Source organism: Anopheles merus, chromosome 3L, assembly GCF_017562075.2.
Source record: "Anopheles merus strain MAF chromosome 3L, AmerM5.1, whole genome shotgun sequence".
In the NCBI taxonomy this organism is placed as follows: domain Eukaryota; kingdom Metazoa; phylum Arthropoda; class Insecta; order Diptera; family Culicidae; genus Anopheles; species Anopheles merus.
The window spans coordinates 5,569,487-5,588,820 of NC_054085.1; the positions used below are offsets into that span (position 1 = coordinate 5,569,487).

The window sequence follows — 19,334 nt, forward strand, 5'->3', positions numbered from 1 at the left end:
TTAAATACACGACTGATAGATTACGTAGATAGATTACATGGGTATTACGGTGTTATAAAATATAACCTACCCTACCTATACCGCGTATAAAATATTCTCCCTGAACCTTCTGGATCGTCTTGTCCCGCACGCCAAAGAGATAATCAGAAACTATCAAAGAGGATTCCTCAACGGAAAATCAGCCACTGATCAGATCTTCACCATGCGGCAGATCATGGAGAAGATGGCTGAATACAGAAACGACACATACCATCTCTTCATTGACTTCAAAGCCGCATATGATAGCACAGCCAGGGTAAAGCTTGTACGACGCTATGAGCTCTTTTGGAATCCCGGCCAAACTGATAAGGCTAGTTAGAATGACTATGACCAGCGTCACTTGACAGGTGAGGGTGGATGGAAAACTCTCAAGACGTTTTGCTACCACCAAGGGTCTGCGCCAGAGGGACGGGCTTGCCTGTCTCCTATTCAATCTGGCGCTAGAGAGGGCCATCCGGGACTCGAGGGTGGAGACTACGGGAACCATCTTCTATAAGCCAACCCAGATCTTGGCATACGCTGATGATAATGACATCATTTTTCTGCGACTCTCCTATGTAGCAGAAGCCTACTAAGGGATCGTGCAGGCGGCAGAAAACCTCGGATTGGCAAAGGCCAAACTGATGGTGACAATATCAGCGGCCCTACCAATAAATAATCAGAATCTACGTAGGCGTGATGTACAGATAGGTGAACGCACTTTTGAATTCGTCCCACAATTCACCTATCTTGGGTCAAAGGTCAGCAACGACAATAGCATGGAAACTGAGTTGTGCGCAAGGATGCTGGCTGCCAACCGGTGTTTCTTCAACCTGAAAAATCAGTGCACCTCAAAAAACCTATCGCGACTGATATAGTAATTATATAGAACCGGTACTCACATACGCCTCTGAGACATGGACACTGTCCAAATCTGACGAAACCCTCTTAGCTGCGTTCGAGAGGAACATGCTCAGAAGGATACTTGGCCTCGTATGTGTGGAAGAACAATGGAGGAGCCGCTATAATGACAAGCTATACGAGATGTACGGCGATCTCAATGTCGTGCAGCGTATCAACCTCGCCAGTCTCCGGTGGGCTGGCCATGTGGTATGCGTGGAAACAGACGGCCCAGCCCGTAAAGTCTTTTAGGCCGCCCACAAGGACAAAGGAGGCGAGGTAGGCCTAAAGTGAGGTGGAAAAATTAAGTAGAGGCGTCCGCCATTAAGGCCGGGATAACGAACTGGCAGATGAAGGCACGAGGCCGTGAGCGGTTTCGGACACTTCTGAGCCAGGCCAAGACCACAAAGCGGTTGTAGCGCCGGATAAGTAAGTAAGTAAGTAAGTAAGTAAGTAAGATTACATAGTTGGTCGCTTATTGTCAAGAATGATATTGATTGTACAAAACGATTTGCAACATCTTATAATTATACATAATAATACAAAATGACTAAGCTTATATTCAAATTTGTGACAAAAATGAATTCTACTTTTGTAAGTTTAAAGAATATTTGTCAAAAGCAATTTCAATATTTAAATATATTTCCAAAATTATGGTATTCTAATTTATTACAGTGTTAAAATTGTTCAACTCATAACAGATTACGTGTTACAGTGGTTAAATAAAACAAGCTTTTGTTATTGTAAAAAAATAAAAATATGATCTATCCCTTTTTCAGCCTACTTTTGTCAATGCTATCAAGCAAAGCTATTTGTATATATGTTAAACAATTCAAATATTTGACAGTTATAGTTACAGTACTTCTTCTTCTTTGGCACAACAACCGCTGTCGGTCAAGGCCTGCCTGTACCCACTAGTGAAGTGAGCTTGGCTTTCACACAGTTCAGTTACAGTACACTCCTATATTAAAAATGCAGTAAAAACATCCAGCTGTTTTCACTAGTAATGTTATATTACACGTTTTAAATGCACTACTTAAAAGACAATTAAATTTGATGATAAAAAAGCAAACGCATTATTGTTTCTATTTGTTCAATTGTATTTCAAAAACTTTTTTGATACATTATTTGACATCACTTCGGCTACAAATAGAAAACAACTATTTCATTTTACTCATCGTTGTATGATTTATTTATTTCGTGAAAATGTGCCCAAACCTCTCTTACAGATAAAGCTTCAATTTCCTTATGATTAATTGACACCACATTGATCCCATCCAAATCACTACCAGCAACACTTCCAAAAGTAAAAAGATCCATAATAACACTCAGTCGCCGAGCCTGAGTCAACATTCGATGGTCCGGCGGTAAGATGCGTTTATAATTTTCGACAGCCTTTGTCACATGATGGAGTGCACGATCCCGACGACCAGTAACGTATGCCTGCAGATACAGCCCATACGCTAGATTACCCTGAGCAATCGAATGCAGCAAATTGCGTGCACCGTATAGCTGCATATAGATATGTTGAGCATCTGCATACACATCGACACTTTCACTGACTTGATTGCAGGCAAGTAGCAGAATAGCCAGATCCTCTAGCGTTTCCGCATACAGTCCACTCCCACGGCCATATTCATGCGCAACTAAACCGATCGCAAACTTTAGCATGCAGGCAGCTTTTGCATACATCTGACTGCCAGTGCAGGCGCGGGCAATTTGTCGTAAAACATCCACCAGCAGTCGGCTGGGTGATCGTGCGCTGATCATACTTAACGATTGCATACCGTACTCGTAACTATCGATCAAGTTTAAATCTTCAAAGTGATACAATGAGAAAGCATGACATACACCGGCCTGTAGATCTTGCAAACGCTGTACTTCCCGCTCTTTTTCTGGCAAATTTTGAAACATCAACCTCTGTTGAACCACTTTGCCCAGCATCCTTTTCATGCGATCGTAAGTTTTGTTGGCGTTGATCAGTTTTCCAGCAAGAGTCTGGGCACGCATCAACTGTCTTAGTACAGAGAGTTCTTCGGCCGTTCCAAATTGCGCATGTTGCTGAGTAAGCTGCAGTATTCCGATGGCTTCCACAAGCCACCCAGTCTCGGTTAGAAACGTGCCTATTCGTAACCCACACCTGTAGTCGAAACGGGATAAGCCACCGGTACGGATGTTCTCGTCGATAAGTTTTTTGTATTGTCGAAACAGCTGTATCGGAAGCGACTTTTTGACACTTTCCAGCCATTGAAGGCATTGTACTAAAGGAGTTAGATCACTGGAGAAGTTTCTTATAAAGTCACTGATCAGCAGTGGATCGGAAAGAATTTTCAACTGAACGTCCACTAGGCTGGGATAATCACACATTTCACTTAACACGTTGAAGCGTATGCCCAACGGCAGCTCGTCGATGGCTTCTCTATAAGCCGTACATCGTGGATTGTTGGAGAAGTTCCTCGTTGTTGCTTCAATTGCTAAGCGGTACAATGTCTTGCTATTGAACACCAGGCCGGAATTGTTCCTTCCCAAATGAACATCAGACAATGGCCAAAATTTTGCCACATGATTCATGACAGTAGGGTACTGGGATGCCTTTATTTTACAGCTTATTAACCCCGTTCAACTTATTCCAAATAAACGTTGCACTAACAACCCGAGGGGAGTATGCTGCATTGAACTTTTTTCATGTATATCACTGTTTTCCCTAAAAACACACACACACAATTGTTACATTTGTTTCTTTCACTTGCATACAAAAGCGTAGAACAACTCATCGCATACCTTGCTACGTTGTTCTTCTCCGAATGGTAATCATAAACTGACACCACTGTGAACGGGCACGATTTTGACACTCACCAAGGACAGTTATTCTTTCTTACCATCCTCAAAGCGTAATGTTCCTAATGTTCATTTCAACACCATAACTGCTGTGAAAAATACAAGAAATATAAAGGTTGTAACCTAAATAAACATCGTTTCTGTGGGTTATCTCCCAGCTAACTGAAATTTGAAGCTCAGTAATTTAAAAAAAAACATGTTTTATTTGTCATGATGATGTTTGCTGATGAAAGTTGAGCAAAATAATATTAAATGTTATTGAGTAGCATTACAACCCGAATTTAACTAAATTGATAATTTGATGAACATCTGTACATGCCACTGTTTATGTATAGAAATCAAAGATTACATTCTACCGTATATCACTTCTATCAAAGCTATAATTTACTATGTCTCTCCAGAGAGACGACCATCTAATCACCTCTGATAGTAATGACTTGAGACATAAAATTATTCCAAGAGTAATATCGTTCACGTTCTATTCCCAATATCAAACAACGCAGCCCAGCCACAGCAAAAAAGAGTGAAACATTAATCCAACACCTACAACGTATCCTTTTCACGTCATAGGCCAATCTGTGATGGCAGGCCCAAAGCAGCATCTTCAGATAAAATTGGACCGTGTACAAAACCCGGTTCTACCTGGCACAAAAAACGCGTCGATGAGATGGTTTTTACATAAGACAGGTAGCGTCTGGTGACTAACACCGCAAAAGTGCTAAGGTAACAAAAGGGAAAAAGGATCGATATGGCAGAAAAAAGGATCAACATAACCTTTCTCTTAGCGTCCCGAGGGTGTACACGCTGAAAGAGATTCATTAGCAGATAATCGGAGCAAATGTTGTTTTTGGAACGGGAAAAGAACCAAACGTATCTAGGGTAGCAATATGTGTACTGGGTCAACGGATCCCTACAGGTAAACCTAGCTGACACCTAATTAACACGCATATTTTCTGATGTGAGAACGCTTCCAACAATGACTTACATAATTTACACACCCTCCAATATTCAAAAGCAAAAGTGTAAGTAAAGCATGGGATGCTCATCTTTTTCAAGAGAATTGGAACTTACCTTCTGAACCAATTGTTGACCCTGATGGTATATCTCCTACATTCAATCATATTTGCATGCAAATCCATCACTTTACCAATATCAGCCCTCTACTGAGCATCAATTTCGTCAACAATGGACCAAAACTGTCTCTGCTTATAACAACAAAGCAGCTATTCTTAAAACGAATATTGATCAAAGCAACATCCTCTACTCCGACAAGTTTTTGAAAGAGGAATCAGGAGGCCTTCGCCGTCCGGTAAATATTCAAACTACCAGAACATCAAAAGCAGAAATAGAAAATAGAAGAAGCGAAGTGAGTGTTATAACTTAAATAAAAAAAAGTAAAACTTAAAAAGGTTGCTTTTCCTATGGAAAGGCTTTCCTATGGAAATTTAAATCAGACTTATTGAAGCATCAGACTCATTGTTCTATTTAATCTTGGTTCATTCCTGGCAAACAATGTACTGAGAGCTAGTCTTTTGGCACTGGAGTACGTGGTTCGAAAATACACACACCAATGAGACTGCAAAATGACACAATTGCATTGAAACTTAACATGAGAGCTTAAATTTACCAACGTAGATTGAGTAATAAACCATTTGATCTTTCGTGTATCGATCTCAAAACAAAATCATGCTAGTTGACGTGACCTGGTCACCTACCTAGTGTTGCGGAAATCCATTGATGGACATGAGTTAGAGGAGAGCATTTAAAATAACTCTAGAAATACTATTATCTTCTCTTTTTCTATTTCTCTATCTCTCTGCCTAAGAGACTCGTACACTCTCTTTCTCGTTTTCTCTCTTTCTCTGTATATCTCTATCAACGATTCTAATCTTTTCGATTGTACCCTGTTCCATCGTAACAACGTAAGCGGATTTCAAAGTGATGTAACTTTTTGACGGCTTGCCAGCACCCAACTCTCAACACACCGAATGCATCCATCAATGATGAGCTCGTGGTTCAGAACATACGAGAATAGATGGCGTCAACGTGGCGTTCACTCTGACTCGATTGCGAGCTTTTCCGAAAATGGTACAACTTTAGAAGGGTAGGCGTTTTGAGAGGCCAATTGGTTGTTGTTAGTTGATTTGATTGATGCAAATAAGCGGATTGCCTTTGGTTCACACTATACGCGACGCAGGAAATTCCAACGGGACAAGAAAAACAACGCAAATGTCCAATGCCAAGGACCGATGCTGTGGAGTTTTCAAGTGATTTTGGTGTTTTTTTGCAGTAAAATAAAATCATATTAAATATACAAAGCAGTACAACAAAATTGTGCAAGTGTCTATAGAAAGATATATTTTTTTTCCTAAATTCATTTAAAATATTTAAAAAATAAGCTCAAAAATGTCTATACTTCTTTGACGGATCAGTTCAAGGGCCAAGTTCTTTAAAAACGTAGTATCATGTATAACAAATAATATAAAGATTCAATGTAGCTAAAACAATCACGCTTAAGGAATTTTCGACGTGTCTTATGCCTTAAAAGAACATTTGATCATGATTATTAATAAAGCCTCAATTGTCTGTACACACATTCGCTTTCATGTAAAATAATTTGATATTCATTGATGTTGTACATTTATGTTGAACAGCCATTAAATACGTTAACATCGAATAAACAAATGCCTGCCCTAGTTGATCACAATGAATAAATTTTCTAGTGATAGTGACTGAGTGGAACATTTTCAACCTTACACCGGAAACCCATAAAATGTTTTATTTCAGTAACACTGTTCCAAAGGATCAACATCCGAAATACATTAGAAACGATCGCTAAACATACCCCTCAGGGAAATGCAATCCTCAACGGCCAGCTGTTTCTACCATTCCTGCCGGATGTCCTGTTGTGTATGCTAAAAACGCTCACCTGAAACATAAAAAAGAATAGAATGTCAAAAATTAGCACTGAACACTACAGAGCACGCTGATTGAGGGTTATTTAATTTGAAATTTAAATGACCGAAACTACCTCCAGAATATCAGAGGAACTTCGAAACATTGTTGGTAAATTTGACCTGCTATTCTTTACGGTCAACCCGAAAAGAACAAGAAAACTAAATCCACGGCGATGAATCTTGTGCAAAATAACGTCCTAATTTAACGCAACACTAAGCCCCAAAGTAGTTCACGCGACGAGGGCAGCCCTCATTTTCGGTGCGGCATTCCGATGATGGTTGAAATAGAGTTACGAACTAAGCTCTGGAGTGGAATAATCAACAAACACGAAACTTTGTCGCTTTCTAAAATGGCCAAATTCATTTGCAAGCTTTTTCCAAGTGTTGTTCATAGGAATCTGAATCGATTTTCATTTACCACACTTTTAGCCTGGGCTGGGCTAGTTGCTTTTCGTTGCGTCGAAGTATCGCATACCCTTGCCCACAAATCGATTTGCTATTTTCTTCGTTACAGTTTCCGATCCGAAAAAGAAATACAAAAGTTATGGACACGGCTACAGAACAGTGAAAATCAATTTTTATCCCCTACACCGTCTTTGTCAATCGGCTTTGGCGCCAGCCTTTTTCTCACCCCATACCCCTACACTCCGGTATGTTACCAACATGTTTCATCTGACCTTGTCTGCGCATGCTATAAAACGATAACATTGTCTCACGTAGTGGGTAGGTTAAAAATTGGTTAAAAATTGGCAGCAAGCGAACAGATAAAAGGACAAAAACGAACCAATGTGCGACACCGAAGGAAATTGGATAGCCGTGCAGCGTTTTTCACCCCCGAAAGAGACCAATCAACTGGTAAACATCATAATTTTTGATCATTTGAGAATGCATAAATAAATGTATCGAAAAGGGAAAGAGAAATGTCCACCGTTCTGCAGCTGTTATTGCGACCAGTTGATGCTGACAATGATGATAATGATGATGATGACGATGATGATGATGTGAAACCGTACACAGCTAAAATATAAGGGTTAAGAGAAAACGTCCACGATCAATGACATGCACAAAAGCGGACCATTCCACACGAAAGCCTTTCCGCTTCCTTGAAATGGTAGAATGGCTGGAAAAGGGTGGAAAATTCAATTTGATGAAAATGTTTCTTCATTTTACACCAGCGTGCCCATTAGCGTTTTGTACCAGCGAACCACTCCAAACACGCTGAGTTCATTCGGCCGCACTCTTTGCCAGTTCATGGCCGGATGCTCTTTTCGATGTTTTGCGATGGAAATTTATCTGCCTCTGGGGAGGGTACGGCAAAAACATATTGGCCGCATTGCAGTCAGGTAATAGGAAATGAAACTTTTGAAATATGATTCATCTAACTTTGGTGAAAAATACAAGCTACCGAGAATAAAAAATACTTTCCGGGAAACCATATTGCTCAAGAATAACTGTCGTGTCTTTTAAAGCTTGTTTGAATGATTTAAAAGGATCAGGGAAACTATACGGTTCTCAACAACAGTTGCAATGTAAATCTTTTTTGCATCAATAATAATAACAACAATAAAAAAAAACAGAGGAAAACTGAGTTTACGCTCTGATGAAATTCTCATCTGAAATTCTCACGGGATGATATACCAGCATTTCATCAAATATTTTCATTTGGGACTATTTGTGAGTAACGAGCAAAATCTCCAATGATATACACAGTTGGGCAAACATTTTTCACATGTTTTTCGCATCACCAATGCCCCCAGTGACAACTTTTTCAGTGTCCTTTTTGAGCAGGGCATCAATAGCAAATGTTGTTTTCCAGCTCGGCCCAGCACGCCTACCGTCCGATAAAATCAATCGCTATCGTAGTGGCGAAACATACCAACGCTTGGATGATGATTGATGAATTTCGCATTTCTACACCACTGTTTATTTATTAATTCCCAATCAAATGGTACGGGCGTTTAACAAAATTGGCAACATTCCGCTGGGATTTGACGGCCCAAAGCAGGTGCTATGAGAAAAATGGCGTGATGTTAAAGTTTTCTTTAATTTTTCATCCTTTTCAACTTTAAAGTTTTTCGATCTTGTTTTATTGTGATGCACCTTGCATTATTTATTATAGTTCAAAGTAAATATTCGAATGGCTGAATTTTAAACGTTGTTTTTAATTAAAATAATAGCTAGACTAATTATTTAAATAATTTTGTATTTAGTTACATGCTTGGGCTTCAATTCAATTTTAAATGCTTTTAATGTGAATTTGCTTCAATTAATGTTGAACGTGGTGAACTTCAAATAATACAGCCCAGGCCTGGCTAATGCATTAATAACGAATTGAAAAAATACAATACAATGTTAAGCTCTATTGCCGACTTCAATCACGGAGCAATGCCAGTTACAAAAATCGCAATATTATTCAACAATACTACACAAAGGCAGAATTTTTTGGCTGAATTCATTGATGCAGATATTATTATATTGTAAGAAGTAAATTCATGTTATCCAAAAAGCACAATAATATTGATTTGAGGCTCATTAAGAATATTCAGTTAATAATACGTTTACGAAAAGACTTTTCAGGGGTGGGGTTCAGCCTTGTAGGTTCCAATGTGCCTATTGCATATACAAACGTCCTATACTCTAATCCAGTCTATATAATAGAGGTCAGGTCATCCAGAACATTTCATAAAAAATCGTTTTAATGTTTTTACAGCTGGATGAAAAAGCTTCAATAGTTTCATCGCAGCATGCATTGAGCTTTTAGTTGTTGTGTATGCAGTGTTCTGAATGTATTTTCGGTCATTTTTACAACGTTTGTTCATAATTTTATGGGTTAAAGCTGACGAATATAAAATAATAGAATTATTGTGCAATTATCCATTATAACAAGATCAGTGCCCAAAATTAGGACAAAATCATGTGCAGCTCAAGAGGAGCAAAGCAAATAGGCTAGATTCCTGATTGTGGTGGTGTCCTGATTAAGTGATGAATTACTGAAAAAGTATTCCATGCCTCGCACATGAGAAGCAAATGTATAGGTACAACGGATTTCGTGCAGAAAATGTACAATTGGCCCTAAAAAGTGTTTGATTGTGTGGAATAGTTTGTGAAAACATTTTCATCTAACTGTCACAAACAAGCTTTGAAAATGGTGGACCAAAATGCATCGACCTTTGTATTATATAGACTTTGATATAGATTTTTCTTTAATCAATCAATCAAACAATTGGCCCTTATCCTATTAAGATAGTAGGCTGAAATGTCAGCATGTCAGCTGGTTGCATTGTGTACAAGGTGGATTAAAAATATCAGGTGGTGGATTAGGGCCTTTGGGGGGTCGCCATAGTTGAGGGACTTTACGTCATTTTAAAACCGTTAACCATTGGTTTCCACACAAAGCTTAGCAAATAGAACAGATTTCTTTGATATTATGTGCATTTTGGTGTGTCTATTCATTTTATCGAAAAAATGAGATATATGAACAAAAGATTTGATGATTTTTTATGCACGAAATATAAAATCATGTGAGTAAGAGTTCTAATCTCACGTAACGTAAATCTCACGTAAATGTGCAATTAGATGTCACCTATCGCTCATAAATAGGCGTTATTCAAATGAAAAATCAAATGGAATGCCAATTGTAATACCGTAAAGACACCAAGTCAATCAAAGAGAGATGCTTCATAAACACTGAGTAATGCTTTTTTACGATTGATTCCTTTTTCTCAACCCGCAACAATACTTGTCTGAAACGATGCCTAAGTTAAGTGATCCACGAATGAATCCATTTGACACCTAATTAGTAGCCGTTCGTGCAGAAACAAAGATCGTTCCGGTTTGTCTACCAATTCAACGATAGTAAACTGTGGTGATGATGGCCGACAGGAGGGTTTACGTGACCTTCAGAAGGTTTGTCAATCGTTGTCTAGTCTGAAAGAATGTTAAAAAATGGTCTGTGTTTTTATCTCTTCTCTTTGCTTTTCCTTGCTTTATTTTTCGTACCAAAAGAGAGGGAAAAATGACAACCATCTACAAAAGACGACTGCGAAACCCTTTTCAAATGCAAAATGTTATTGCAAAAAAACAAAAAACAAACGTAAAATCATTTTGCTTTTAAACCTGTCGTGGTTACAAAATCATCACGCAGTGATATTCACTTCACTGCGCCGGTCTGTTAAAGCGTAACCAAAACAAATAACTTTGCTCAAAATTTCCCATGTGCAAAACTGCATTGTGAAGCGAACGGGAAAAAGTTTGATAATAAAACCCTGACTGCAGCCCAAAAATGAACTTTTGCTCTCGTAGGAAACGTAAAAGCCGGACAGTTGAGGATAACTGAGTATGTATGGGTGTGTTTGCAATAGAGAAAAAAAAATGGTTTGCACCCGATGTCTGCACGTTGGATGAATAAATGCGAAATGCAAACTCTACGACACAGCGTCCAATCCTTAGCCCATGTCTTTGTCTGGCGTCTGTTGGTTTCTCCCGGCCAGTCTCCATCCAGTCGGGAAAAAAACGTAAACGAAATTCATAGTTCGTCTGATGTTATTTTTTATTTTGTTTTGTTTCCATTCAACATCCGGACACTGGCAATCGTTTTGCTCTGTATGTTTGCATGTATATTTGTGTGTGCATGAGTGTTTGTGTGTCGCTACTACCTCCAACATTATCGTTTGGACTGCAAATAAACGCAGCAAAGAATTGCATCGGTGGCAATGTACACATTCAACGAAAAGTTTTTAAAAACGTCTCTCAGCACACATTTACATAGGGCGAGTAGAATGCAGTCACTGGATGCAAAAATAATGGAAAAGGGAGCTTGGTAAACACACAAACATCATTGCAATAGTCATGAAGTTTAGTACGAAATTGCAGGCTTGCACGATTTTATTGATAAAAAATATATATAAATGAAAAAATTCATGTGATTTACAATGGCCATCGTAAAGAGCTGAATAAGTAAGAAACAAGCAGCAAATAAGCAGTGGCATAATTACATTTAAATTTTTCATTTAAATTATTAATTATAATAATAAACAAAACTATGTTCAAAAGAATGTATCTAATTTGGTATCTTCCTTGGAGCATCGGTATTCGGGTCGGGGAATACTTTGTATCGGCAATGATATACGGAAACCAAATCGCTTTTGCGTAGAGTTAAACAAATTAAAAAACTGCATGCAGCAAAATGCAAAAATAAATATTGAAGTTTTTCCGTAGTTTTTTGTGAAACGTAGTAGAGAGAAACTTCTGTCCAAACTATGTACAATTCATCCTACCACATCAGCTAGGTTAAACATAACACGTTCTTCGGTCAAAGTTATGTGACACAATGGTACTAAACTTTCTGTCCCTTTTCCTCTTTCTGATACTTTCTCTCTCTTTCTCTCTCTCTCTCTCTCTCTCTCTCTTTATCTCGCTCTCTCTCTCTCTTTATATCGCTCTCTCTCTCTCTCTCTCTCTCTCTCTCTCTCTCTCTCTCTCTCTCTCTCTCTCTCGTACTTTTGCTTTTGCTCGCCTATTCTTTCACACATGTTTTCCGAAGCCATCGGCTAGAGAGCACGATACCATTCATCAGGCAATAAAGACAAGAAATTAAAAATGCAAATTTCATCACCACATTTTCTACATTTTAATAAGTTTTTTTTTTTCACTTCGACATTCAAATTCAGATACGGAGATATGCACTGATAACCGTACAATAAACAATAAACCGTACTAAGTACATGGAATTGTCTGTTTTATTCATAAGTAAGTATTAAACAACATGATTGAATCGCCAGAAGTTTCACTTCTCTGCCTTGTTTGAAGCCTTTTTTCTTTTCAAAATACTTGTTTAATTTTGATATTCGTAACATTTGTTTTAATATTCTGGTACGCCTAGAACGCGTATAGTAATCATATATAGACTTGTTTTTAAAATTTACACCGGGAAGAGGTAGGTAAACTCAAAAACATTACAGCTACAGCTAGTAGGATGAAAAAAAACACGTAATGATTACAATCTTTAATAATATATTACAGTTTAGTACAAATGGAGCTCTTTCCGTTTTAAGTTGGTAGGCTGAAATTTCAGCCTGTCAGCTGATTGCATTGTATAGCAGTTTTCGAGCAGAAAACAAAATGGGTATAAAATACAGGTGAGTTTATCCCAAGGTGTATGAATTTAGAAGACTGATTTGTATTGCCTCTGTTCTGAATGAAGATTTTAAGAGAGTTTTGTGTATTCGTCAAGCCACCAGAAAGCTTGTTCGAACAAAAATTTTCACCCATCATTCAAATTTCTGGATTCCATCACCAGATCTCTTTAATGCACCTTGGGATAAATGTAAACAGCACCTTTGAGGCTAGATTAATCTAGACTGAAAATTGCAGGCTAGTTTTGTGTGTGGTTTTGTATGCAGTGTTTACACGATTTCAGCCTCGAACTGTGAAACTCTATACAAAAAATTGACTAGAAGCGTGAAGCGCCCCAATATCAGTTTTATGATATAAGTATGAAATCATAACGTATAAGCACCGACAAACCTACGTGACACTTCGAACAAAATGAGCTTCAAAAGTTGTCTCCTTATTTCAAATGAAAATACGTTAAACACTAGCGCCATCTCTATAATGAATCGCTTACTATACTGACACAGACAAGAAATTGCTGAACTTCCTTTTTGTTTTTCTTCCCACATTCTAATGCGCATTGTTTTATTCACTTCTCACATATTTGTTTTGATTTGAAAACTTATATAATGATTTTTCTAGGTGTTTTGTCCAATAATTCTCACAAAATCTTGCCTCACACTTCCTTTGCAATTTTGTATTTAGAAAAGTTGTTTACATCTAAGATGTCGCGAACAGAGCTTACTTTGACAGAAGTGAGCACCTCACTAGCAAATTACAGTACTTTCGTGTGGGACTCTTTTGTAACGCAAGTGTCACGTCGGTTCGCCGGTGGTATAAGGCAAGATCTATTAAGGAGAACAGGTCGATGCAAAGCCCGTTGCTAGGTTGCCATTTTCACGGGCTACCGAGCGTAGGGTGACTCGATCATAGGCTACGACCCGACACGCACAACAGTTCTTTTAACGCATATATTTATTATATTAGAATATAAGTTGTTTATACCAAAGAGCCGCGTGTGTACTTAATCCCTCAATTGTGCACCTTGTCCGAAACACAAAAGAAAGTAAAATGAAACACACTGGTATAATATGCATACCGTCCTTTGCTTACAACCCGGCGACAAATGATAAAAGAAATCCTTGGATTGTATCAGCCATGTAATATTCTAATTAGATTATAATTCTTATAATCTGCTAAAAGGAAATATGTGCAAAATCCTAAAAAAAACTCTCATTCTCTCCATAGCAACGTCTATCGCTAAACATAAATAATGTTCACTTTAACTGTCAAAATTTTCCCATGGCTTTCTGTCAATTTACTCTAAACGCATCGACCTGTTCTCTTTCAAAGACCTTGGTATAAGGTCTTAAATATTCGTTCTATTGTAATTATTTATTATTAACATTTTTGCAACTACTTTTACGCACAACTTTAAACAATTATCGAAGTTAAACAATGATAAATTAAAATGGTTGTTATTTATCTTTAAATAATTGTTTTATTAAATGACGTTTATCATTATAATTCCAACATTTCATCTAACAGGAACTAACAGCTATTAAAATATTCTATAATAACAACTACTTTTCAAAACTAGGTAATTTTCTTTATAAAGTTGTAGACATTTTGAAGATACTACTAAAAGTCACCCTTCTATTTCACCCAGTGTGTAACAGCACGAATGTAAAACATACACCAATAAATTAAGATATTTGATAACATGTTTAGTGCCAGTAGTATCAGAAACAGAACATCTGAAACGTCAGCAGTAGGTCAGTGCGCCATAACTCTCACAAAAAGCGACACGACTACCACTCACATCATCATCATCGCCATCAGAATCAATTAGGACTGTTTTACTAACTCCCATAAACAGCGTCCTACTTTATGGTTCTAGGCACGCAGTCCTCCCTTGAACATGAGTAATCCACAAAACCTCCGAGCGTGGCGTTCATCATGGCGAGAAGTTATATCGATCTAATGCTGGGTGGTTGTGGTGGATCTTAAAAATGTAAGCCTAACATTTTCCTCTATTTTATTAAAACGATCGATTATGCTAGAAGTTGTCCCATTTCAGCTCGCTTTGTGGTCACAGCTGGTCCGTGTATTATCCTAGAGCGAATTATTTTGAAGCAAAAAGATCGATAAAATTCACACCTTGCGTTTGTTCGCCTAGGGCGTTACATAACACCCTCTGCAGCAGAAAAAGTTCACCTAATCATCACAAACAGGGTACTGGATGGCCAACGCAAAGGCAACGGAAGTGTCGACGTTTATTGGGAGGAATATTTTTGCCCTATTTCTCGGCCTGCTGGTACACGTGTTTGTTTGCTCGCACCTTTTCTTTTTACCCACATTCAACATCAAATTCCTTCCCCATTTACGACGCCATACGATTCGAAAACCCTCCAAGGAAAAACGCGTAACTTTCTTACGGTAGTATACTGCTTACAATGAGCAGCTGACACGGGCAGCCTTTTCAATGGCTGGTTTTAATGAAGGTGTTAATTTGCAAATTAATTTTCATGAGATAGAATAAGTTTGTTTCCGCAAAGAAACGAAACCAAACAGCGTCCATCGGTTAGAATGAATATGTTTATCTGCCTTTCTGAAAGCAAAACATTGTCGGCTCATGCAACAATCCAACAAGAATTAGCAAAGTCTTGCCGGACGGAAAGTTTCACTAACAAATAACGACGCATGCAAATCGTATGATCTGCGAGTTTAATGCTACGCTTGCTAGCTCGCATGCCTGGCTGCACTATTCAGCTTCTTGGTAACGATTTACAGTGAACCTTTCATCAGCATCAACCATCTTGAGCGTACATGGACGAACGAGGGAAACTTTTTAAAGTTTACCATAATCTGCTCTATGTCTCTTGCCACTATCACCACAATATGTGTTACGGATAACTTTCTGCTGTGTTTTTATGCATCCATTGAATAGCATAGCAAGAGTAAAAACAAAATGGAGCATGTTTCTTATGAAAATCAACACAAAATACGTTGCGGTTGAGATGAGATCGACTTTGATTATTTACGCCAAAAAAAGATACATTGTTTGTTCAGTTAGCGATATCAAACAGCTGGATGTTCTATGCGTCTGTAATCCAAAGTTTCTTTTTTAAGAAAATCCAAACGCATAACAGCGAATTGAAAATCTACTTTTCATATTCTTCTACGAACGTTTTGAAAAGTACACAAGGCATAACTGTTACAAAAATTAAACACGGGCTATTTTTTATACTCATCCGACGCGCATATAGGTTTTGGTGAAAATTTAACCTATCATTTTTAACCGAAACGAACATTCTAACGAGTCAATTTGTTCCTTTTCTAAGTGAACATGGTCCAATTATTATAACTTTTTTATTCAATTTCAATAACAATCAATTGATTGCATCGAGATATGTTGTTATGCTTCAAACTGCTCAGTGTTGAATCTCCTAGCAACCATACTTGCACAACCCGCAGAAGGACAATTACCGAGGAATCTCATTAGAGAGAACAATAACACGCTACACGAACATTCCAAGAACGCATCCTTCCCTACAGCACAAAGTGTAGAAAGTACAGGACAAACCTCGACCAACCGAAAAGGAAGACCCACCCAGGGTACTATCTACGGAAAATCCAATCAAGCGCACCGGAAAGGTGTGACACAGGCCCTTTGGAACACGCGGGCGACCGAGTAACTCCCCGGTGAGCAGGACTCCGGCGTACCAACCGTCCCATGTCAAGCGCTGCCCTGCACTGCTGGCAAGAAACATCGGGCCGTACATGTGGCAAGGAGTGAAAATTTATCACATCATCCAACCAGCACCAGCTCCCTAAAGCACACAGCTCGTACATCTTCCAGAATCCACCTACACCCGGGCACACACACACACACACCCAACCGGCATATCCCGACGCGGGATACTGTGACACGTATAGGGAGTGTGTAGTTTCGCGTACATGTCGCTGCGCCTTCTTTTTTCTCGCCTTGCTCAATCTCACACAGATGGAATTCGGACACGCTCGGTCGCATTGAGATACCTGAGGCCGTACAAAACATTCACACCGGGTCGCTCTGATGCACGCAATGGTTCAATGAGTTGGAAAATTGAAAAAAAAGAATCCTTTCCACCAACTTCCAGCACGGACAAACACGCTCACACGCATGCCTGCTCACACATGATTGTGTCGAATCTTCATCACGCGACCGCCAAAAAGAGACCAATGACAATTCGTTAGCTGCAGGGCAGTGTCATAAAAACGCCTTAGTTTTAAAGGTTGGAAACTACATCCATCGGTCTACGGGCTCTGTGTTTACCTGGGAGACACCCAGTTTGAGGGATGGTGGATTTTTTAACGACCTTATCCCGCGTGAATCAAACCAAGAATCATCAGGCAAGATTCAATTATTACGTGCCTTCGTTGCAAGAAGCTGTGATCAGGGATTTTCAAAGTCATCTGAACTTTTTCAAGAGTGTGGGATCAGTGACGAATAAACTAGGACCGTCTCATGGATGCTAATGAAATACATCATAAAGCGCACACATTAAAAAACGAGCTACTCAGCTAATCTGCACGTTCCGGACGATGGATCCTACCCGACACATATTAGCATTAGGGTGGAGTACTCCAAAAAGATCGTGCTGTGCCACGTGCTCTCCCAAATGAGACGAATTACGGCAAAGAGAAGATTTGTGGAAAGGTATTTCCCACGGCAAGTTTCATCTACCATCCGTCTTTTGGTGTCAATGATTTCGTCCGGTGGTGTTTTTCCTCGGACCACATGTATTCAACCCTGCGTAACCACAAAACCCGCAGGGAATTAGCGAAGAGCATGTTGTTTCGTCACATTACTATGCTCAATCTTTTTTTTTTCGCTCTCTCGCTCTCTTGCTCTCTCTCTCTCTCTTTCTCTCTCTCTCTCTCTCTCTCTTTCTCTCTCTTTCTCTCTTTTTCTCTCTACTGAACTGAAAAGGTTCAGAGCCTCCGAAACTCAGGTACATTTGACCACAATGGATCACTTATGGTTCTTCCGGGGATATGCAAAACCGTAAAGCCTACTACTTGAGCGAGCCTAAGCTTTGCTAACCTAAGGGTTAGCTGAGCAGTGCGATCCTTTGCCCATTTCGCATCCATTTTCATTATCCATGCACTGATGCGGAAATGCTCCCAAAAAACAAACAACCTACTGAGCAACGTTCCTGACGACCTCCATTTGGGTGTATAAATAGAGGTGCCACACAGTATGCGATTTTTTTTTCTTTTTGCCTGGGCAAAAAGCATCTACTACTACATCTTGCTTTTAGTTTTGTATTATTTAGTTTTGTATGTATAGCTCTAAGCAATGCTTCTACCGGGCCATAACACTGCTCAGAAGCTATAAAACATGCAAAACGACATACCACAACGAATAGAAGTGAAGAAGCATTACGTTCAGCTTGCACACCGATCTAGATACAACCAGGCTAGAAAAGTACACAACGAGTCGCTCGCACTGCCGAATATGTTTAGCAAATAGAGGCATCCTCATATGTGGACGCTCATCAAACCAACAGTGAAATACGGTGACGAACCAGGGCGTTAGCAAGTTATACATTACACGTATTTACGTTGACAACCTGCCAGAAGCAACCCGTCCATCAGGCAGTGTAAGCCGTGAAAGTTTTCCCCGTCCGCGACTTGTACAGGACGCAGAACGGTGTGCGTCTTAGGTAGGTGTGTTACATTTCGCATGACAGTGTACAGGATTTTGTGAGTTGCATTCAGCTTGTATTTTGTCGGGCCGCAAAAAAAAAACCGTAACTGTGAAATATTGTTACTCCTTTTGCGATATAGCACTACCAGTTCTGAGTGCAAACAAGGGAAGCTTTATTTCGCATCAGTTGGTACCGCTGGATGAATTTGGCGTCCCTAACGTAGCATACTGTGTAAGGAAAAAAACACACACACATGTTTCGGTTAGAGGGTAATAATAGGGTTACAATGCTGTTTCTTAAAATATTTTAACAATTCTGTAAATGTTACAACTTTCTATTTTTGCTTCACTCCTAAAGGTACGGTTTTGGTTCCTTAAAGATAGTTTATTGCATTACAATTCATACGGTATCAAGACAATTTCTTGATAATGAGTCAACTCGTACGACTTAACAACACGCCCGTCATGGGTTCAAGCCCCGAATAGACCGTGCCCCCATACGTAGGACTGACTATCCTTCTATGGTAACAATAAGTCACTGAAAGCCAAGCTCACTTCACTAGTGGGTTCAAGCAGGCCTTGACCGACAGCGGTTGTTGTGCCAAACAAGAAGAACAGTGTAAATTACACGTTTACAGTTATACGAAACGGAATATTCATTCATTCAATTTAAGTTCAGATTCTTGATTTCAGGAGTGGTAATACCGTAATACGGCTGAAGAACACACTTCAAGGCTTCTTTTATGATTACAACCTACGACCTACGTTTATCGAACATCCATCCATCTATTAGTCACAGGTCACTTCAGTGATAC

The 19,334-nt window shown here is 39.1% G+C and overlaps 2 protein-coding genes across 7 annotated transcripts in view; both read right to left on the reverse strand.

Moving 5' to 3' along the window:
* LOC121600617 (hemicentin-2-like) overlaps window positions 1–19,334 on the reverse strand; it is a 220,148-nt gene that overhangs the window by 162,824 nt on the left and 37,990 nt on the right. The window lies entirely within an intron of this gene.
* LOC121598830 (amyloid protein-binding protein 2-like) lies at window positions 2,089–13,487 on the reverse strand. Its single transcript, XM_041926142.1, has 4 exons — window positions 13,348–13,487; window positions 6,602–6,685; window positions 3,700–3,842; window positions 2,089–3,622 (listed from the first exon to the last, which is right to left on the reverse strand). The coding sequence occupies exon 4, from the start codon at window positions 3,487–3,489 to the stop codon at window positions 2,089–2,091; it is 1,401 nt and encodes a 466-aa protein (XP_041782076.1). The 5' UTR covers window positions 3,490–3,622; window positions 3,700–3,842; window positions 6,602–6,685; window positions 13,348–13,487.